The sequence below is a fragment of the Cupressus sempervirens genome, chromosome 3, assembly GCF_028749045.1.
Source record: "Cupressus sempervirens isolate cs-2001-9-10 chromosome 3, ASM2874904v1, whole genome shotgun sequence".
Classification (NCBI taxonomy): Eukaryota; Viridiplantae; Streptophyta; class Pinopsida; order Cupressales; family Cupressaceae; genus Cupressus; species Cupressus sempervirens.
Window position 1 is genome coordinate 707,031,847 of NC_143120.1, and position 24,119 is coordinate 707,055,965.

General features: G+C 35.4%; 1 protein-coding gene across 4 annotated transcripts in view; it reads left to right on the forward strand.

Moving 5' to 3' along the window:
- Positions 1-22,767, forward strand: part of LOC149568708 (immune-associated nucleotide-binding protein 9-like) — a 70,017-nt gene extending 47,250 nt beyond the window's left edge. For all 4 annotated transcript variants that reach the window (XM_089821596.1, XM_089821598.1, XM_089821597.1 and 1 more), the window contains exons 4-6: positions 4,336-4,500; positions 4,580-4,714; positions 22,190-22,767. In XM_089821596.1, coding sequence (XP_089677722.1) covers positions 4,336-4,500; positions 4,580-4,714; positions 22,190-22,396 — 507 coding nt within the window. In that variant the 3' untranslated portion in view covers positions 22,397-22,767. The remainder of the gene's footprint in view (positions 1-4,335; positions 4,501-4,579; positions 4,715-22,189) is intronic.
- The last annotated feature ends 1,352 nt before the right edge of the window (positions 22,768-24,119 follow it).

Below are 24,119 nucleotides of genomic sequence, written 5' to 3' on the forward strand. Positions count from 1 at the left end.
CAAAAAATAGCTCTCTTTATTAATTTGAATAAGAATAGTACAAGGTTTCTAAAAATGAAGAACAGCCAAAAACTTGATGATTTCAACTAAGTCGGAATAGAGACATCACATTAATCAGCTGTTCGAACATGCACTCCCTAGACAGAGTTCAACTTTAGAGAATATAACAATAATGAGAACTAATGCTGTTCAGATACTCAAAAAAGATACATAAATCTTGCTACACTTGGCAAAACATACTGATTGTAAAAACCATCTATGATTGAACTGGAAGCAGTTAGATCTTCTGAACAGATACTATATAAAACATAAGATGATTGTCGTCACTCCTGCCCTGTATATTCAAAATGAAATGTCCTGTGATACTGTCCAAAAATGAAGAAGCACATATGCCAGAAAGATTGAAGCCAAAAAACATCAATTGTATATTGAATCATCGTTCTTCCTGTGAATGACTTAGCCACCCGAAACTCTTCAATGGAAACTGAAAAAAGGGGAAGTCCAATAGACTAAAGTTAAAACGTTACCCGACAAGATGAGGCTCATTGCATTTGACGGACACGTCAGATATAAACTGATGTTCGAGCTAGAAAATGAGACAAAAAAAAAAAAAACCGCATCAGTAATATGCACATGCTAGAGAAAGGCATTGACAGCACCAATATAATTGTGCACATGCTGGAAGAATACCGCCACCAAAATAAGACGTGCTGGAGATGAACATTGACATGGCGAATAAAATACGGTGGGTCCGTTAGAATGCTCATAATCCAAAGCACATCTGAATGTTGAACATAACACAACACTTTGAGAAGGAGAGAGCACAGCTAGTAGCCAAGTATGTCTGAAGCATTAAGACAGCACTTCGAGCATCAATGTAACGACCTGTATCAGTACTGTAATAAATCCAACCAGCACTGTACTGTCCTGAACCTGACTTTTCTGTTTTTCCCCTTTAAATGTGAACCCCAGAGTATGAAGCCACTTAACAATAACCAACAATACGAATGACAAGGGATATTTCTGATAGGTATTTGCTCAACTCATTCTTAAATAACACATTCAGAAATATATCCACACGCAGATGAAAATATGAGCAGCAAATTAAACCCACACTTTCACCAATAAATTTGTCTTTCCAAAAATGATATTAAAGATTCACGCATAAGAGAATACAGTACAAACCAAAAGCACTAAACCAGCAAACTTACAACAATCCTGAAGCATGTTATTGCCTTATATAGTAGCAGTATAATAGCCAACAACTTCCAAATAACTTCTAAAATGTTATTGTATTATACAACAGCAATACGTTAACCAATACACATAAACTAATCCTAAATACAGATTCAGCAGTCAGATTGGAACGATAAGATAAGAACCTATAAGCGCGAATGAAACACCTGAAGTGATGTTTCCCGGAACAATGGGTTTGCGTCCACTGTTTGCTAGCACGAGGGGCTACGTCCACCAATTGTCTGAAAGCTGAAGCTTTCTGAGACTCTCAAAGAGAGAAAACTGAACTGAATAGTAAAATCAAGCATGCCCAAAAGTATGAGTCTCATCTCCTTTTTATCTTCACAATGGTGACTCTTCAACTTCTCCTAGGTAAATCGTCTTATTCCTCCTCGTCCTCTTGGGACCACTTGAGATATTAATTTGACCTTTAATAATGAATCTCTAGGTAACATAGTCAAATTTAATATTGAAAATTCGTTCCTTCTTAATAATTCTAATGTCCCCAAAGAAGGGACATTACAATCAAACAATGAAACCACTGTGAAGGAGTGAAGTAAAAAGCTAAAAACAACAGAGATTGACCAGAAGATCTTTCTCGATGCTATATAAACTTCAACAAAAAACATTGAACACTTTACCCATGCTTAGCTTATGATATATTTTTAAAATTCTTGCTCATCTAGAGATAATCTAAAAGCACACGTATCAGTCAGATCTTACTAGATGCTATAGATTGTATCTTTATGACTATTGTTTTCTTTAAAGACCTTTCAAAGAAAAATATGCGAGCACTGTTTTCTAAGAAACTTATAAAAGCTGGAGCACAAAATTAATTTTCATTTAAAATATAGTTGTAGAAAACTAATAAGCATGACACAAGGTTTATGTGAACAAAAATTATCAATAATATATACTTGAAAATCCTATTGTAGATGCAGAATTATTTAAAATTCCTTTATGATGCTCTTCGCTTCCTTATAGATCTAGAAGGTAAATTAAGGGGATACATCATATGTAATGAGGAAGATAAAATTAATTGGTGCTGCACACAAGAGACCTAAAGATAGGTTCATTAATAAAGCTCATGCTGGAGCATTCATTATTGGTTTGCAAAAATGTAATGTTTATGGTTTCAAAAATATTGAAATTGAAGGTGACTAAATGATAATTGCCAATGCAGTAAAGAAGAGAAAGTTGCCAAATTGGAAAGTAATAACTACTCCAACAGGTTTGACTTCTCTCAGATTCACTTGAAAGTCGTATTATCAAACATGTTTATAGATTAGATAAGATCAGATAAGACACATTTATTAATGTCCAACAAGTGACCACGAAAAGAGTCTAAGGGACTGAAAGCATACAACCAAGGAGACTAACAACAACAGGACCACCAAATGGTGTCCTGGAAAGAGCAGAACAGAAGTAAACAAGAAAGTGAAAGAGAAGCAAGGACATCACCAAGGCAAGTACTAGGGATCCTTCCTTGGGGTAAAGAAGTCCAGCACAAAAGGGTAAGGCCCACGGTGATCAAGAATCTTAGTGCGTCTCTGAGTACTCCTGCAGGGTTGATGCTGCCAAGTGGATCCTGCTGCAAGGTACCACAGATCTGGAATGACCGGTCGTATAAGTACTTGAACTAAAAATACATTATAGACTCCATGGTTGATCCTTGGCTAAACATAAATGATAAGATGGATTGCTCATCAAAGATTGGAAGAGACTTTAACTAAATCAAGATTGAAATGTTCTAGCTTTTATGGGGAGTGATCATTGTAGAGTTGTGAAGGTTTCGAAGGTGGTGATTCAGCCTGTCATTAAAATGAGAGATTTAGCTTGTGGAATAGTAGGGAAAACTCCTGTTTGAGGATTTCATCCAAAGGCATAGGAAGGAGTTATTAATCATGGAGAGTGGTGAGTTGATTTCTCAATTGAGAAATTTGTATTTTGAATAAATCAATCCCACGGAATCGTTGAATTTGAGAAAATGAATACATGTGCAATCTTTAAGTTATTACGGTAGAGGGTTATGCTCACAGACCATATCTTCAATGTTCATGGTTTCTCTAATGGACCTTAGAGAGGCAGCAGAGCTGATAAATGAAATGGTTGGCACCTTGATCAAAAATGAATTCCTTAGTGGTGTGGATGATGTTATTTTGGTGACTCTTTGTGGAACTGGTATGCTGTTGCTGGATGCAATGCTGGTGGTAAACAATGCTGTGGTTATTGGACAATGGAGACAGTTTGTCATCATGGGCCTTTGCAGAATGACGCTTGTGGATTTTGGCACGTAGTTCCTGAAACAAGGTATAATGATGGTTACAACCAAAGGAATTTTATAGTTAAACACGCTCATCTCGTAGAATACTGATAATGGGTTGGGAATGTGACTCTCTGCTTTATATTATTTTAGTGAATTTATGATATAAGTTGATAAGGAGCTAATAGGAGATAGATAATAAATATAAGAAATAAATTTAGCCGGGGTTTCTGTCTGCTGCCTTCCAATAAATACAGTTATTTGGGTTTTTGTTTCAATGCAGAACAGCTGAAAAAACCATGCAATTTTATTTTGGTTAACTATAATACAAAGGATGTGGTCTCCAAGACTGTTATTTACCTAATCATATTGTTTAAATTATTTAGTATATACTATATTCATTATTTTGATGATTTATGGACATATTTATATTTTAAAACTGTGTATTGATTTTGTATATTAAAAAAATTGGTAAATTGGAATTCATATTAGTTGAATTTAATCATGATTTTTTTCCTTTTTTGGCAAATTCTAATTTTGGTAAATTTGATCTGAGTAATACAAACTCAAACCTCATAACATGGCTATTCAGCGCAAGGTTGATTCTGTTGACATGTCAACCAGTGTTTCCTGTCTTGTAATATTTCAAAAGTTCTCTATTTATTGATCAATTGTTAGCATTTTTGGAATGTTTTCTCAATATATTCTTGTTTCACAGAATTTAGGATTTTTTGTATATTTTTGAGTGATTGCTTACAGTACACTTGGGAGTTAAAACTATAGGTCTGACTCTGGATTCAAATACTTCAGGCTGATATAAAAATGGTTTCATGCAGGCACTTTTAAACCAGTGCAATAAGAGAATGGTTCTTTTCAATAATAAAACTAAATCAACAACAAAGAAGGCAAACCAAATGGCTGAATTACTAAAGCATATAGATATTATAATTGCTAAAAATGGAGGCCAGCCTTATTCAAATGAGCTGTTCCGTGAAGCCCAGGTATGTTTTGATTTTTCATATAAAACATGACATGAGTGAACATATAAAAACTCTTTGCCCCCTTTTGTAATATTTGCAGTCAAGGGCAGAGAAACTGTCTAGCCAAAAGGAGCATATTGATAAACTAAGGGGACGCTCCAAAGAAGAGTTGCAATCTCTTGAGATCCAGATGAAAGAGGCGTATGCAGAGCAGCTTAAACAATTAACTGAAATGGTAATCTGTTCAACTCTATGCCTTAAGATATCTACTTTGAAGGCATTCATGCAGCCCTCCAGTTCATGCCTAAGAATATGAGATTTTTAATGAATATTGAAATGTTATTTACTTTGGGTTCAGGGGCTTGGCAATGGTTTTGCGCATAGGGAAATTTATGTTTTGTACTGACTTATAGTTGAGTAATATGTGCCAAATTCAGCACTGGCACAATTCCGGTCTTCACATATGTATTTCTGTGATCTTTCATTAGCCTGGGGATACAAATGTCTAATTCAGTAATACGAGTTTTAGTCTATAACTGATTTATTTGTTGTTTTAGATTTTGCATTTTGATAATTAGTGAGGATTCTATAGGGGGTCACTTGACCCTTTCATGGGGATGTAATATTTATCTTTTTTATAACTTTGTCTATACTCATATATTCAAGGAGTTGTCTTGACACACATGGTTCTCCTGGCTGTCATCTCTGAAGCCTCCTGACCAGAAATTGACGTCTCTATTAAAATAATGTTTTATTATCTATTTAATGTGCAATAATGTACTTTATTATAATTTTAGGTGATAAGATCGTCTCTGATTTTATCTGCAGTTTCTTTTTAGAAACTTGCGTAGTTTGTAAATACTGTAAACTTATTTATTGAGCGTCTGTGCTCATTGTTAGTACATCAAATAATTTACAGATCACTTCCGTAATATGGTATCAGAGCCTTCTACAAAAAATTCGTATTGTTGAAGTTTCTTGTCCTTTAAAAAATGTTTTTTTTGTGAATCCTTTTTGGGCCATGATTTTTTTCAAACCCAAAATAGGGTTGCAGGCGTTATGTTTTGTATGGAGAATATCCTGCACATGGCCATTATTGATCAAATTTTGGCCCTTTCTTTAATCAACAACTTGGGCGATTTGTGACTGCATTTTTGGTTCAACGCTCCTCTTTCTGTCCCTTTTTTGTGAGCAGACACTTGAGTTTTTGAGCATTTCGACTCCTGCTGCCCGTGTGTCTGGAGTTCTCTAGAAAACAACTAGTTTCTTTGGTTGTATTTTGCCTGCATTCGATGGGTTTTTTGAGCTTGTTTTTCTACGAATTGTGGCTGTTTTGTGGGGCATTTTGACCCATTCTCTAAAGCTCTCTGCTGTTTTCAGTGGCGTCTAGGGTTATCCCACCCTTTGAATCTGATCTACGACCAGATCTGCCATTTTTGTTACATTTAAATCTGCATTTTTTTTGGTTTTTCAAATATGACTAGGGTTCAAGATTCTAAGGTTGTCGTTGTTAATCACTACTTGTAGATTCTTGATGGGTATTTTGAGATCTCATCTGGGTCGTCGTCAGAATATTTTGTGTACTTCGATTTTTGTGCCTCAATTTCCCTATTGTTGAAATTTTATTCCAATTTAGATTCCTTCAGGGTTTTTTGGGTCTTTAGACAATTCTGTCTTGAAATCCGTGCCTTGATTTTTGTGCTGGCATGATTTGTATTGAAATCTGTACCTATCTCAATGCATTGAAATTCATGCATAGAATTTTGTACAAACGTCATCTTCGTAGTCCCTTGTTATTTGTGTCTTGGAAAATGTGAAGATGGCTTTGTTGAGCAACATCATGTTGGAAGGCAGTCAACGTTTCAATGGCAGAAACTACAACACTTGGAAGCAGCGATTAGCTTTTGAACAGTTGAAGAAGGGAGACTCTTAGCAGAAAGCCCATGTCATCAAGCACACTAAGCAGAACTTGCGTAATAGTCGCTTGCCAAAAAACTTAGGGCATAAGGTGTAATAACAATTCGATTCTGATCTTCTATGATAACCGTTGCAAAATTGTTATGTATTATCTTTTAGTAATGATAATGATACCCGTTATAGTCTTCTAATACACTTGCTCAATTCCCTCTTTGGAAAGATTTGTTGTGATAAGGTGACTCAACTTTAGGATGCTTTATTGGTTTTTTATTTATGCAGTTTTGGAAGATGCCACATGAGACCAAATTTTCCACAAGGATAAACTTGGAGCAAAAAATAGAAAGTCTGTTTTTGGGCCTTTTTCTCTTGGCTTTATTTTTATGCAAGAATTGTGTACAAAGGAAGTTTCTAAATAAGTTGTAAATACATTGCATGCAGACGCTTTAGAAATTGTCTTTCTTTTTGTATGAAAACTCTATAATTACAATGAGTTCCTAAAGAGATGTAAGAGAGAGATGAGAAGTTCTTTACACAGGGTGATGCTTTCGGATTTTCCATAGGATGAAGCAAGATGTAAATCTCCATGTGAAGGCTGAAAATATATTGCAACTTGTTGCTGAATAATACATTAGCTTGATGCTTTGGAGGGTGGGGTTTTTACCTAGAAAGGTTTTCTCCACGTACATCTATATTTTCTATTCTGTCTCATTCTTCTAGTCTCACGATTGTAGAATATTATATCTGTATGTCGTAATGCTGCTGAAATTTGCTAGATTTGTAATTTTTAAGCACTTTCTTTTAAGGGTTCAATTGTGGGAATCGTTTATTTCCGCTTTTACAGCATAGTAGTATGTACTTGTATTTTCTTATTACAAGCTATTCAAAAAATCATTGGATACAGGATGTGCATACTAATCTTAGATGGCTTTCTGGGATGTTCTCATTTCCCTTCAATTGGTATGCATGATGCAGTTAGTGTTAAGTAATAGTGATCTTTTCTGCAAATGTAATAATATGGCCATTGTCATTGATATGTTCCAAATGCAGATTTGGATCTCATATAAATATGAGTGGAGACATGCTCTCATATAAATATGAGTGGAGACATGCTCCAAGGTTTTATCATCATATAATTAATACATATATTTCATAATAATAATAATAAGTATAATATGTATATATATAATATATATGTATATATATAATATATATGTATTATATATAATATATATATGTATGTATATTATATACTATATATAATAATATATATTATTATTACTTGAATACGCATATATATAGAAAATGATGATTTACGAATAATAACAATGTATCTTAGATCGAATTTATCTGACTGAAGCTACAACTTTAACACTCTCTCTTAGCTAGGGAGGATTTATAGAACACCTTGTGCTCTCAAGTATATGAAGAGATATCGACTCAGTATGATATTTTTGGAATGACATATATGAGGATATTAATATAAATCCATCAACACAAATATATATATAAACATATGTTACATATGAAATTTGCTTCAATTCACAATGAGGCTAAATTTCTCAATACTCCCTCTTTAGCAAGGAGAGAATTTCAGTAGTTATAATACAAGATTTGAATACTACCTTAAGTGTGGTCTATGATGGATTTAAGTTATGGTGTTTGGCAAGATCTAGCCCGAAGAACCATAACAAATTGATTTTCATGGTGTCTGGCAAAATCCGGCCCGAAGAACCATGATGAGTTTGATTATCAAGGTATCCGACAAAATTTGGCCCAAAGAACGAAGATAACACTTGCTCCAACACATTTTGGCGTTAGGAGATAGGTCAACTATTGATAAGATCCTCACCTTACAATAGTTACCTTCTATTTGTTATCATAACTTCTGGCACTACAGGACAACAACTAAATGTAGTTTGTTACGATAACAGGTCCAGCTATTGATAAGATCATCACCTTTCAATAGCTCCCGTCTAAATATATACATCAATGAAAGATTTTCACCTTTCATGACATAATTACAACATCATCATGTAGTAACTCACATGATATCCACCATGAACCAAGTTAGAGGGTGGACCCACCGTAGCTGCTACTAGAGGGTGGAACAAAGGTTTTCACCTTAGACTTCTTTCTCATAGAGGAGAGCACATTACAAAGAATTCCACTTAGAACTTCTCCTCATAGAGAAGATATCATCCACAAAGGATTGCATCGCAAAATTTCTCCCTCTGAACAATGATCTTGGGAAGTCAACTCTTGTAGTTACTTCTTCAGAAGCTCTCTTCACCCAAGGTTGCCTATCGAATTCACTCTGAATTTGATATTGATCTTTTGATTTTCTAGTGTAAGTCATTACATTATGCACTCAAGAGTAGGCCCATAAAAATCATGCTGTTACACACATATTTCCAGATTCCCTCTGAGTATCAATTTTTTAAGCTCCTGCATTGCTTTAGAAGAAGTGTCATACTCCCTCTTATTGTAGAAGGATCTCATAATCTCAATCATCAAAGATGTTTGCTTCAAGAGCCTCACTTTATTCATCTTGATCATCGAGGTCTTTGGAGCTACTATCATTAGATTGGGTCTACACAATATTTGGTAGCATGTGTAAAGTACCAACTTTCTTTTCTAGTAAGAATATCTTCAAACATAAAGGAAAAGATCAAGGCAAATAACCCTTATAGTATGTATAGAACTACAAATAAGAGAGATAAATGTAAAAGATAAGAATACTTATCTGCACATGAAGATTAAAAAATTGTCTTTTTAGATTATTTGAGAATGAAACATCTCCCCTCTAAAGAAGGTTTAGGTGGGAATGGAACATCGACTATTATTCCCCCACAATGTAAAATTCCCACTCATTCTATATTGTTGAACAATTTTGAATCAAATCAAATATGGATTCCTTTGACATCATTTGTTGATTGCCCCAAATCTAAGATCTACCCCTTTTGCAAGTAAAGAGCTGATCCAAATATCAGATCTAAATCAACCCATATCTGTGCTCTCATGTTATGTGTGGTCCAATGATTTCTTCCCAACTGAGACACTCTTCAATTGTCGGGTTATCTATTCGAGATGATTTTAGACAATGCTTGATCCGCTTATCCAATTTGATTTGTGCTATCCAAAATGAGCTGAAGACTAAATAACATCCTCAATCTTCTCCCTCTCTTTCAAGGTTGCTTGTAATAACATGTTAGGCTCCCTCTGAATCGATCTCCCTCATTTTCCTGTAGAACATTCTCAAAGGAAAAGATCAAGGTACATAGCTCTTATAGTGCGTATAGAAATATAAATAAGAATGCTAATTTGAATGTTAGTAATTTAACTCATGTCTTTTACTAACAATAACATAAATAATTATAACATCTCTTTATTTTCAATAATAGAATTAAGATAACACGATACCTAATCTCTATATATGACTAACCCTAAGGTGACATATTCTCCTAGAATTTCAATATTTATAAACATATATATTTTGTCATAAGTATAACCAAATTATACTAAACATTTAAATGAATATTTATACAATATTCATTACCAATAAAACATATCTTATATTTTTTATATACTATTTCCAAGGTTATTATATCTCCCCGTATTACATATTAATAATGCAAAGAACTTAAACAATGAAAATAAAATTCTACATATTATACCATACATACTTAGCTTTCAAGAATCGGGTGCCACTTCATAACGTGTCTTGAAAAGCCACCTCCTCCACTTGGTAGCAAACATCACTCACATTATCTCAAGGATTAGATGCACCCTTGGCAAATTTAGAGGCTATATAGACTATTCTCTTCCCCTTGATTACAAATGAATTGGTTTTGCATTCATTCGTTTATACTCCCAAATCACCACATAACCTCTCTCTTTTTGTCTCTTCTATTTAATTTTTTTCTTTGATTATTGCTTTTCATTCCTCTACAAGAAATTAATACATGTGCGACCATACCTCAAGACCAACAAGTTTATCATTAGAATGGATGACTGCTCATAACATGCAGGAAATGCTGATTTCTATTTGAAAGCATGAGCACCTTATCTCAATTAACACTAATGGATTCTACCCTAAGTATGAATGTACCATTGATAGAGACATGAGCAATCAAATCGATCCTTTTAGCATGTGGCTCACATGCCTTCTCTAGGAAGATGTTTTTGTGAACAGATAGGCATAGAATTTTCCAACACTTCAAATACGAAACAATTACATCTAGAAGTTTGTCGCCAAATTTTGTTGGAGTTTGTGCCGCCTGCAATACTAAAACTATAGATATTTGTTTTCTTCCAATATGAAAGTGACTGTTATTTTATACTCTCGGTCTTACAATAATTACCCAAGCCATCTGTGGTTCCTTGAACTAAATAGTATTTCTGTGATGTATCCTTCTCCTTATAGTTGCCCATTGATTACAATCACATTAATACAGTTGTAGTAGAGTTCAATGGACCGAAACATTTCAAATTTCAATTTCTATGAACAAAGATCTCATAGAAGGGTCTGCAATTTTTAGTCTTTATTAGTAAGGATATGCAATGTCCCCTTTTTCTAAGACATTATAATTTTGTGCTGGCTAGCTTCACCTAGGTTTCAGGGGTGGAAAGGTTCTTTATAGGGTTCAGTTCGAGGTTTGGCCTAGGCATTTCCATTTTCAGACCCATTGGAGCAGTTTTGGCAGGTTGTCCGGATACTTACTATTTTTAGTAAGTGAACATAGCTCAGTATTCTAGATGTCTCAGTGTTGGTTTGGAAGCGTCTCGCCGAGAGCTTTCCAATGAGCTATTGTACGTGCTTATCTGAGTTTGTTTAGTCAGTTATTTTAATGCTTGACGATTATATGGTTTCTTGAATAAGTGACTATTAAAGTCATTTAACTTGTCACTTTATTTTTAAAAAGTTACTATGTACACTTAAGCGACTAAAGGACAAAAAATTTGCTTTATCCCACATTGCTTAAAAGAGCGTGCATCACATTGGGAAAAGTAATAAAGGTACAACAGACTCCACATGGGATGATATATGAAGATTTAATATTGAAAACAAATATTAATCTGGGAGCTGGAAACAGTTGTTGGTTATTTCTTTGAGGACGCAAACCCTTAAAAAAACTTTTGGAGGTTGGACACAAACCTAACCTTCTTCCAGGTTTTATCTGCATTTGGCAATTTAACTGTTTGTTTTTAACTGTTTGTAAGATTGGATCATTTGGTTATTTGCATGTTATTGTATTGCTGTTGTAAAATACAGTAACGTATTTGATGGTTATCTGAGTTAACTTCTGATTTATATATGTACTTTTCTGATTATTGGAGGAATAAACAAGTTTTCTGAGTCTTATTGTATATAAATCTGCTGGTTACAAATCTGTTGAAGTTCTGGAATTTATATTGCATATTGGTTATCTGTTCGGGTTTTTGAATCTGCACTTAAATATCAAGGGTTTTGGGAATAATATCTGGAAGGGGATATTACAGTGGTATCAGAGCCACAAGACTTGCCATCTTGTGGGAAAACAAATTTCACTATTGATTTTCAAAGAAAGGTATCAGTTTTGTGTATGGTGCACATTGAGGAAGACAGGAAGGTAACAGATCCAAGTTGAAATAACCCATTATCAGAATAATGAAAAGCCTACAAACTGTTTGACGAATTGTCTCTGCATTTCATTACAGAAGACGTGCAAAATTTATTCATGAAGAATGCATCCTCTCAGCCAGTTTTATGTTAAAAGACTTTGAAGCAAATCATAATTGATGCGGAATCTTGGGAGGCGCTGGATGTTTTCTAGGAAAAGTATGAACATTATCTCACTAATCACAAGGATTATGATTTGTCTCAAACTGGAAAATGTTACAGAACCTTAAAGTTTGTGTTTCCTGCTTTTATTGTTTCTTTCTCAACTCCATTTGACAATCAACGGTTTAGAGAATCAGTGATAATGACTGGATGAGGCCTCGCCTACGGTTACCAAGGTTCAGTCAGCCGGCTAAGATAAATGCATTGTTAGGGAAAGAAAATTCAGGAATGGCGTGCCTTATTCCAGTATAGAATTCAGGCAGTGATAAAACGTGTGTTGCTATTCTGGGCGGCATTGTTATTATTCTCAGAAAATCTTCCTAGTAAGGCATCAACTGGAATGCAGAGACTGGACGATTACCATAGTCAGAACTTGCATTGTAAGTATTTCGTGCAGAACCCAGTCGACTTTGGTTAGTGTGAAGTTGTCAAGGTGAAATCGCAGTTGGTTTGAGCATAGTATATCAAGCGGACCAGTTTTAACTATCCGTGCAGGAAGGCACAGACAATTATTGGAAGGCGAATTTTGGCAGTATATTCCATAAGAAGTCGGGCCTGCAGACAGGCATATTGTTGCTGGAAATACAGTTAGCAGGGTGTGGGAAGACGCCAGTTGGTAACTTGACCTCCCCTCCAAACTCCAGTCGCAGGGTAGCCAGGTCCATGCATCGTTTCACCCATACAAGTCGCGGCTAGTAGATTGTGTGTACAGGCGGATTGCTATTCCAGTATTGAATACAGCAATATGGAGTGATTCGTATTCCAGTATAACTCACGGTATGTAGTATCTGTTACTATCATTCAGGGGTAATACTTTGGAGATCGCGTGTAGAGTTTCCTGGAATTTTCTCTCAACTTTTATGCTGTTCTCTCTGGAGTGTTTTAGTGGTAACCATTATATAAAGCTTTATTTGAGATTCAGCATTCATTAAATAATTTTTCTGTTAAGCGGGAATAACTGAAGTATATTTTAAGTCTCTGACACAGGCGTCGGGTTTGAGGCTTTGAACGAAGATCCACAATTGGAGCGTGAGTAAATGCCATAATTTATTTCAGGTGCTCGATGGGTTCACTAAAATCATCTTTATCAAGAAAGAGCGCTATTTTGAACCTCGGGTAAAGCAAGTGACAGGTTAATCTATGGTATGTTTCACGGAAGCTAAGATGGCATAAACGTTTTTCCCTATTACCACATTTTTTGGAAGGCAAACTGACTGGAGCTGACTGTGATACTGGGCGTCTTTGAGCAAGGGCCGTGCCATTGCAGGGTGGTCTCCTATTCTGTATCCTAGCTACGACGTCGCCATTTTGGAGGATAGAGGATGTGATTATACAGGGTTACTATCAGTATACTAGGAGGTCCGAGTAGCTGGGCCGAGCCTCTAATAAGACAAGTCCCATATTGATTCAGGAGTTCGTGAACTACATGGTATGGGCTGGAGTGTGAAAAGACCATGACAGACGTTATATAATCAGTCCCAGCATTCTTCCAATTGATTAAAATCTGGAACTTCTCACAGGGATATACTTAATAACATTATTTAATCTTGCAACTGAACTGTTTGACAATATTCCTTCACTTCTAATCAATAGTTTGCATTAAGAAGGTTCAGAGAGACTATCACAACAATATCAGAACTTTTCCAGGCTGTTTATCAACTGTTTGAATTAATGCCATTTACTAAACATTCAGCAATTCTGAGAGCTAATTAAGTCCAGAATCTTACAGTGGTTTCAGTTTGTTCCAGTGGCTGAGATCTGTTTGACAAAATTATAACTCAACTATTCAGACCCCCGTTGGAAAGTAAAAAGAAATAAATTTATTTCACAATAGTCCAGTGATATCAGGATCAGTACAGCATCAGTGGAACTATGTTTTTTCTGCATACACGGCTCATATCAGATTTATGATCTGCATCTCAGCCAGGATAAAAGATGCTCTCAGCTTTGGTGATGAATCGATCAGATTAAGGTGTTCTGTAGCAACAGTCACATGTCTTGATCAGAGATAGTGCATTTGTCTGATGAGTGCTAGAACAATGTGGTTTCTTCGTCCTTTCTGAGTATAGAAGTGGCCACACCCCTAATCCTGATGTTCTCAAGCAAACAAGGTTTTGGAAAGGTTGGGTTTAACAGTGACTGATTGTCAGATGGACTGTAGCTTTAAGTTGACCAAGTTATTGGTCAGAAATTGGGAAGTTGTTACAGTGATTGGCATTAAGCCGGAGGCATAATTGTGATCAGTTTATCAGTACAGATATAGGAGACGGAATTGGTGAAGACACAAATCATGGCTACAACAGACCTTCAAAAGACTAAGAGATCAAGGTACACTCGTGATAGGCAAGTAAAAGATCCCTATGAATGCAAAACTGAAGTGAGGAGATTGTACGATGATTATAACAAATTTCTGTCAAAGCTTCAAAAAGAACTTTCTTTCATTGATTATGTGGACCTTCAGCTAGAGCTGCAAAACAAGACAGATTTGATAAGAAACAAATGCTATGATTTGGCTCAGAATCTCCTTGTAGAGGACAGTTACAGAAATTTGCATAGGGAGGATACCAATCAACTTGATAATAGTACAGATAATATGCAAAATATTAATGATGGCTCAAGTCTACTAATGGGTAATTGGGAGATAGAAGTATCTTATAGAGCTTCTTACACTAGTCCTTTTGATGAGCATATTGATGGCCCAGGTAGAAGAGTTGACCAAACCGCCAACGTTGGCAACTCCCCATCTTGTTTAGGCATGGAAAATACCAGCATCTTATTTGGTGACATGGAAATTAGCTTGGATAAATTTTATGGTGGAAACTATGTCAAATTTTGGGGAGCAAATGTACCGCAATGTTGGCAGGATAGCTGATCTAGCACACATTGAGTTAGAGGATATACCGGAAAATGTTGTTTCCCTAGATGATGAAAAATCAGAAAACTCTATGGAGAACAACCCACTTGTGTTTGAAGGAGATGGTCAAATATCATTATCTCTCCTGAACTTGTTAGATATGCTTTTGGTCAAAGATGACAAACTTGTCAAAGTGTTGACAAGGATTGATGAAGCTTCTAATTTGGTTGAGGATCTCTTGCGGAAAATTGTGATAGAAGAGAGACATGGAAATGTATGTGGTGTCACAAGTTCTCTTTTACATACTATCTTTAAAATGTTGAAAATGATAAAATTTGAGTATTTGCAGCTATTAATGGACAGAGATCTAGCAATAAAATTTGGAAGGGACAAGGAGAGTGAGGTAGATGAACTATGTCTTCAATTGAGCTTAACACATTATTCCATCCACGAAGTTGAAAATCAAACAAGTGGAGCAGCCACTTATGAAGAAGATGACAGTGGTTCAAGGACACAAGAAATCACACAAATCATTGAAGGAATTCATAGAGTGGGTAGATGTGAAGGCAAGCAATGTGATTCAATCACGTATTTTCCGTTTGAGGCTATCTATGGTGAGGAAATTTTTATGGATCAGCAAGTTGATAAGATTGAAAATTTCGATTTTTATGACAGCAGCTGTACATTTTCACAGGAGGACATGGTCAGTGATACAAGTGAGGATAATCTAGAGTTTTCAGCTAATGGTGAACCATCCTTTAATAAAGACTTTGACATAAGCAAGAGTACTTATGATGGAATAGGAAGTTCAGATTTATCCTTAGCATGCTCTGAGGGAATTTTCAGCTTGCCCAGAGTTTTATCACCTAGCTCTTATGAGATGGCCACAACCTACTTGTTGATTGGTGATTTTTCTTGTTGCTATATTTTCCCTATCAGTGATTTTCTTGTGTATGTTGGTAATTTTTTCGCTTATGTTATTTGGCTTTCAAGAGTCAACGAGTTATTTGCAGGTGAGTGGGGAGATCACACATTACCCTACGTTCCACATGAGGTGTCTACATTTTTATTTCAACAGGGTATTGAAGACAGTGTTAGCACTCATGGTGTTGGTGATTCACCAACCACCCTTTCATTTACCCAAGATCATGTTGATTGGGTAGTCAAGAATCTAGGTGTTAATAGTCTCTTACATCCGGCGGATTATGTTGTGTTGCTACACAGCCACATGATTATGATCTGTGTGTTACAACCTTCTGACACATCAGAGTTCCTGAGATTAGGATTACTTCTTTTCCACCAAAGTGATATGGTGGTAGAGTTGGATTGGCTAGATCTATCATTGACGTTAGAACAGTTATTACAGGAGTGGCGCAGTGGTGCAGATATTTCAGTAACTGGTCAGTGGTATTTCAGACACTGCACGAGTTCTCACTTGGGATCCAGTTGGAGCATCCCTATGTATTGTTTTTTATCAAGGAGCTTGTTGGAGAGTTGGGTTGCTAGCATCTTGGGGTGGATATTGGTATATTGTTGAGCTCCCATCTTCACTTGACAGTAGAGATTCACAGGGTCACTCATGGAGGGAGGCTTTCATGCTGATTGAGGATTTTGGCACACAAAGCAGCAGAACATGGCAGTTGGTGTACCTTTAGGGTGAGATTTGGGATCTTGACATTCAGTTATTTGGCACATCGATTCCTATTGTACTGCTTAGCCATTCGGGATTTGGGATGATGCATGTCGGGTTACATCGATTAAGGAGTAGAATCTTTTTCTCAAGGCGAGTATGGGATCCTGGCATTTGGTTTTTGCAGGTATGAGCGGATTGCTTGAGGTCAAGCAATCTTTGAGAGGGGAGGCTTTGTAATGTCCCCTTTTTTTGGGACATTATAATTTTGTGTGCTGGCTAGCTTTGCCTAGGTTTCAGGGGCGGAGAGGTTCTTTACAGGGTTCAGTTCGAGGTTTGGCCTAGGCATTTCCAGTTTCAGACCCATTGGAGCAGTTTTGGCAAGTTGTCCGAATACTTAATATTTTTAGTAAGTGAACAGAGCTCAGTATTCTGGATGTCTCAGTGTTGGTTTGGAAGCGTCTCGTCGAGAGCTTTCCAATGAGCTATTGTATGTGCTTATCCAAGTTCGTTTAGTTAGTTATTTTGATGCCTAACGATTATATGGTTTCCTGACTAAGTGACTATTAAAGTCATTTAACTTCTCACTTTATTTTTAAAAAGTTATTATGTTCACTTAAGCGACTAAAGGACAAAAAAGGTGCTTTATCCCACATTGCTTAAAAGAGTGTGCATCACATTGGGAAAAGTAATAAAGGTACAACAGACTCCACATGGGATGATATATGAAGATTTAATATTAAAAACAAATATTAATCTGGGAGTTGGAAACAGTTGCTGGTTATTTCTTTGAGGATGCAAACCCTTAAAGAAACTTTTGGCGGTTGGACGCAAACCTAGCCTTCTTACAGGTTTTATTTGCATTTGCCAATCTAACTGTTTTTTTTAACTGTTTGTAAGATTGGATCATTTGGTTATTTGCATGTTATTGTTTTGCTGTTGTAAAATATAGTAACGTATTTGATGGTTATCTGAGTTAACTTTTGATTTATATATGTACTTTTCTGATTATTGGAGGAATAAACAAGTTTTCTGAGTCTTATTGCATGTAAATCTGCTGATTACAAATTTATTGAAGTTCTGGAATTTATATTGCATATTGGTTATCTGTTTGGGTTTTTGAATCTGCACTTAAATATCAAGGGTTTTGGGAATAATATCCAAAAGGGGATATTAGAGGATATCAACTGTCACTTTGACCATTGATATTGAATGTCAATGAGTGATCTATCCTTGCCGATGATTTCCTTGTCCAATCAGGCCTTGGATCAATAGATAGGCCATGACTTTCCTCGTCATCACCAACTCCATTGGTATCCACACTTTGAACGCTACTTAAAACATCAAAACACCTCTTGCTGATTTTGGAGCATTACTTCTCTCCTTTGATTCCATTTTTCCTTCTGTAGCCGATGAGCTTTCCGATCATTCAAATTTGCTCTTCGTTCTTTGTTGATCTGCCGATAATAAACTATTAAACCATATATCCAATCAAGGCTCGTCCAGACTGCTCACAATTGACTATGTTGATATTTATTATCCATGTATCTCATCAATTTCTATGAGTATTTGATTTTGGGTTTTATCAACTTAGCCAAGCAATGCTGGTGATCGAGGGTTGAGTGAAACAAAATTGTTATACTCCTTCGCAATGGTATAGATTAGAAGGATGGATTGCTTCATAATCGGACCGTCTTCCTTGTTCTCATTTGATGTTGTGTACAACATTATTCTCCTTTGATTTGATTTTGCTCTTACCTTACTTTCATCAATTTATAAGATGGAAACTATAAAACCCTCATTTCCTTTATCTTTTCATATTTTGTCTTCTGACTGTGGTAACTAAAGAAGATTACCTTAAATTATTCTTGTATTATTTGTTTCTATGTATTACCCAATGCGTTGGTTACTTGAACCTTTCTTTAGTACTCAACGTGTATGCAGGAGGTATTATTTTGCTCGGTGATTTTAGACTAAGTTTTCCTTGTCAAAGTCTGATCTGAATTTGTTATTTGGTGTCCTCAGAATGGTTCTTTGAATCTGATGCCAATTCCATACTATGTTTGGACAATGTTTTAATTTTGCCATCTTCGGTGGTGTTTGGATTTTTTATCATAAGAACCTTTCTTACATTTGCATCTGGCTTTGATACCATGTTAAATAACAGTGATCTTTTCTGCAAATGTAATAAAATGACCATTGTCATTGATATGTTCGAAATGCAGATTTGGATCTTATATAAATATGAGACAAGACATGTTTCTCCGAGGTTTAATCATTTAATTAATACATATATTTCATAATAATAATTAGTATTATTTATATATATATATATATATATATATATATATATATATATATATATATATATATATATGTATGTATGTATGTATGTATTATATACTATTATATAATAATATATATTATTATTATTACTTGAATACTCGTATATATAGAAAATGATGATTTACCAATAATAACAATGTATCTCAGATCAAATTTATCCGACTGAAGCTACAACTTCAACAGTTAGATGCTCTTGGAGGATTCATTGTGAGAGATGGATAGCGTGATTATGTCCTTAAGGAAAATTTTCATTTATGATGATAGTAGGAGATGGTAGTGGGCTGATTTTTTTGAGATGGGAAATGGAGTTGTTTGATCTTCTTTAAGAGGCTTACATCCACGTAGATTCATGATATCATGATATGTTTGATCTCTTGAGTTTGAATGGTTTTGGATGTTGTGGTAGCTTTTCTCTTGGGTTTATGAAGGGGATCATACTTTGCACAACTAACATTTAGAAGTGTTTGTGGAAGGATGTGCTACATGCTTATGATTTGTCTTGGTTATCTTCTTGGATGTTTGGGTTCATGTAACATTATCTTTTGAGATTTGTTGGAGCTATGGTGGTCACTCTTTTGTGGTCATATGTTATCACTTGTACTACATCGTTTTTTGGCGATGACATGGTGGTTCATTTATCTCTTTTCTTTGTTGGATGTGGAGAACATGGGAGAGTTGTGGGAGACTGGATGGGGAAGATGTTTCTTGCAACAAGTTTGCTACATGATTTTTCATATCTTTGTGGATGCGCCTTGGTACTGTATGCTTACATTTTCTTTGTGTTGTTACTGGTTGACATGATATGCCTTTGATTTTTCAGATTTGACATTACTCATGCAGCAGGAGTTCTTTTATGTGCTTGGTCTTTGTTGACTAGTTTGCACATGGAACTTGAGGTTGCAGATTATGGGTTGGTCATGTTGCTGGTACAAGTTTTCTGATGTTGATACCTTTGAGGTATGGGTGATTGAATGAGTTAGCATTTGCTGTGGATGCTATTTCTCAATCCGGTGGGTTTATTAGTTGGATTGGAGCAATCAGTTTGGTTGTTGTTCTGGCTGATGTTTTATCTTTTTATTTTGAGGATTACTTCGCAGCTGTGTTGGGCTAAGAAGTTGATGTTTTTGATGCTTCTGTATAGCTCATGAGTGCAGTGGAGTGGTGGCAGTTTTTTGTAGCCTTTTTTATCACTGGGATCTTATGGTTGTGTTTTCTGGACAAGTGTCTAGTTGGAGCACTAGATCATGTGTTAAGATTTATGTGGTTTCATGGATGGCTGCATGATGTAGTTTCATCAGTTTGAATCTTGTAAGGTCTTCGTCAAGTGGGAGATTGTTAGGATAAGGTGACTCAACCTTAGCATGTTTTATTGGTTTTTTATTTATGTATTTTTGGAAGATGCTAAATGAGACCAAATCTTCCACAAGGATAGACTTGGAGCAAAAAATAGAAAGTTTGTTTTTGAGGCTTTTTCTGTTGGCTTTGTTTTTTATGCAAGATTTGTGTACAAATGAAGTTTCTAAATAAGTTGTAAATACATTGAATGTAGACACGTTAGAAACTATCTTTCCTTTTTTATGAAAACTCTATACATACAATGTGTTCCTAAAGAGATGTAAGAGAGACATGAGAAGTTTTTTACACAGGGTTATGCTGTTGGATTTTTCTCTAGGATGGAGCAAGATGTATATCTCCATGTGAAGGCTGAAAATGTAATGTAACTAGTTGCTGAATAATACATTAACTTGATATTTTGGAGGGTGGGGTTTTTACCTAAAAAAGTTTTCCCCATGTATATCTGTGTTTTCTATTCTATCTCATTCTTATAGTTTCATGCTTCTGTACAGCTCATGAGTGCAGTGGAGTGGTGGCAGTATTTTATAACCTTTGTTATCACTGGGATCTTATGCTTATGTTGTTTGGATAGGTGTCTAGTTGGAGCACGATATCATGTGTTAAGATATATGTGGTTTCATGGATGGCTGTGATGATGTAGTTTTGTTAGTTTGAATCTTGTAAATTTCTAAATAAGTTGTAAATTCATTGAATATAGAGACTTAAGAAATTTTCTTTCCTTTTGTATGAAAAATCTATAAGTAAAATGAGGTCCTAAAGAGATTTAAGAGAGAGATGAGAAGTTCTTTACACAACTGCTGGATTTTCTCTAGGATGGAACAAGATGTAAATCTTCACGTGAAGGTTGAAAATGTATTGTAACTTTTTGCTGAATAATACATTAGCTTGATGTTTTAGAGGGTGGGGTTTTTACTTAGAAAGGTTTTTCCCACAAATATCTGTGTTTTCTATTATGTCTCATTCTTCTAAATTCATGATTGTAGAATATTAAAATCTGTATGTCGTAATGCTGCTGAAACTTGTTAAATTTGTAAACTATAATCACTTTCCTTTATGGTTGTAATTGTGGGAAATCAATTGTCTGTTTCTGCTTTTATGGCATAGTAGATATACTTGTATTTGCTTATTAGAAGCTATTCAAGAAATCATTGGATATAGGATGTGCATACTGATCTCAGATGGCTGTTTGGGATTTTAATTTCCCTTAAAGACTCATCAATGATATACAATTATTCACCTTTCTTGTAGTATCATGATTTACTAACCACTGTTCTTTTAAAGTGGCCATCAAAGATCTTTGCGTAACATCAATTCAACTGTTGGAAATAATAGAATCCATTATCTCCATTATGCATTGGAATATCCTTGATTAATAATTATATATGACTAATATTAATATACTATATAGCAATTTTTGCTGTAATTTTCTCTTCTTTTGGTTTTTACATCCTGATGATGGATTATGGAGTTAGATCTGAAATGTTGATAAAATTTTGTATGCAGTCAAATACAGGAACATTTCATGCTAAGAGGTAGTATGATTAGTGAAACGAGGAAACCAAATATCTGCTTTTTTTTTTGATGAGTTAAACACATGGAAATGATGAAATGGAGAAGCTAATAAACAGTCTACAATAATCTGCTCAAGTATTTTGTAATCACAATATTCTAGGGGCCACAGTTGACCTCAATCCTTTGGATGAGATTTTGAAGATTTAAACTTGCATATCTTTTAGACATGAAAGATTTTACCCTCACTGTATTGCCATTACATGCTCTTAATCAGGTTGAAGAGAAGATGCGGATAGCTACAGAAAAATTGGAACAGCGGCTGGTTTCTGAGCAGTCTGCACGGAAACAGGCTGAAGAAGTAGCTCGATTAGCACAAGAGAGATCAGATGAACAAATTCGCAAGCTTCAAGAGAAATTAGAGAAGGCCAACGAAGAGACTGAAAACCTCAAGAAACAAATGAGCAAGTGTGTGATCTTGTAGGAGAAACTGAAAATGATTTTGTTTCCAGAACGTATTTTGAAAAGGTATATAAGCATCTCAGTTGTCTAGAGCTTCTGTTTATTTAATTAAATTTTTTGTATTAATCAGATTATGACATTTTGATGACTTGCAATCCTAGAAATTATGTTGACTTCAAATATGAGTGAATCAAAATCTCAGTCCATGTATATATTTCAGTTTAATGTATGATATTAGAAGGCTTAAGTGTGTTTAAGCTGGAGATGCCTAGATTGTATTTACTCATGGATTTTTTGCTATGTCAATAATCTTGACTCTCTCTAAATTGTAGATGCCTAGCATGACAGCTTCTATGATACCACAATGCCAATAATCTTGACTGTTCCTCCAAATTATACATGCCTTGCATGACAGTTTTGCTTCATTGGTTTGCTGTTCCTTCTGCAATTGAATTACCGATTTCATCTTTTTTCATTTGAGGATCTTTCCGAGATGTTATAAATTAGGTCTTTTGCTGAATACAACTGCTTGTGAACTTGAAAAAATAGTTGTTTTGTCAAGTTAAGCTTGTTTCATGACAAAAGTTCGAATTATAAATTGACAACTATATGACTGCATCTGCCAACATTCCATGCATGAATTTGATATGAACTGCTGCTGTTGTCTAGTTGCTTCAGGTTGAGGTGGTGTTCAGAGAAAACTTATGTCAGTTTTTTTCATGGTTGAAAATAGTTGTGGTTTTCCTTATTATGGCAGTCTTCCAAAGTACTGTGATTTGAGAAGTTGTGAATTAAAATTTTGTTGTTTTATAAGTTGTGGTCATATTGAATGTTTGAATTACAACAACTGGTTGTTTTATAAGTTAACTCATACTCATAATGAATGTTTGAATTAAGTGTAATGGCCTACAGATTGTATTTGGCCACATCACATGATTGGTATTTTTATGAATTGCTGTTGTTATTTTGTTATCATGTCAGTCTTTCTTAGTGTGAAAAGTCTCACAGAAAGGGATGATTGAAGGAGTTCAAAGTTATGAACCAGAGAGTTGTAGTGTCCCCTATTGGAACTTTCCTCGATTCACCCTAGAATTCCCAAGTAAGGTATGGATGATGTTCAGAGGCACATGAGGGATTCCTTTAAAGCTCTACTCAAACAACCCATTATCATTATGAAGCACCAGTTGGGGGATCATACAAGGCACCTTGAGCTGTTCAACCCAGCCCAGGAGCATGGAAAGACAACTGCCATCCAGGTGTTGCAGCCCCACTCAGGTGTCTCTGCTGGAATGGCTTCCTAGCTACTTGCATTCCTTGTATGTACCATATCTCCCCTCCCTAATGGGACAGCATATTGATTTTAGGTTTCAAAGGAACCATCTCCAGTCATTACACAATCCACTATCCTCCATTCCAAAATATCAGAATATTATTACTAGCATTTGCACCAAAAGGAGGTGCATTATACAATCCACTATCCTCCATTCCAAAATATCAGATTATTAATAATAGCATTTGCACCAAAAGGAGGTGTGATGGTTACCCTGATAGTAATATATTGGAAGTATAAATAGTGGTAATCAACATTTATAAAATTGAGATTATGATCATTATAAGATCTATTAATAGAACCATAGCTTTCGTCTTTTTTTTTTTTTTGGGCATTTTCTTCTTTTTCCCTTCTTCCTCTTTTTTGATTTGCTTCTTCTCGTCTCCTTGACCTTTTTCTTCTCCTCCTTCAGCTT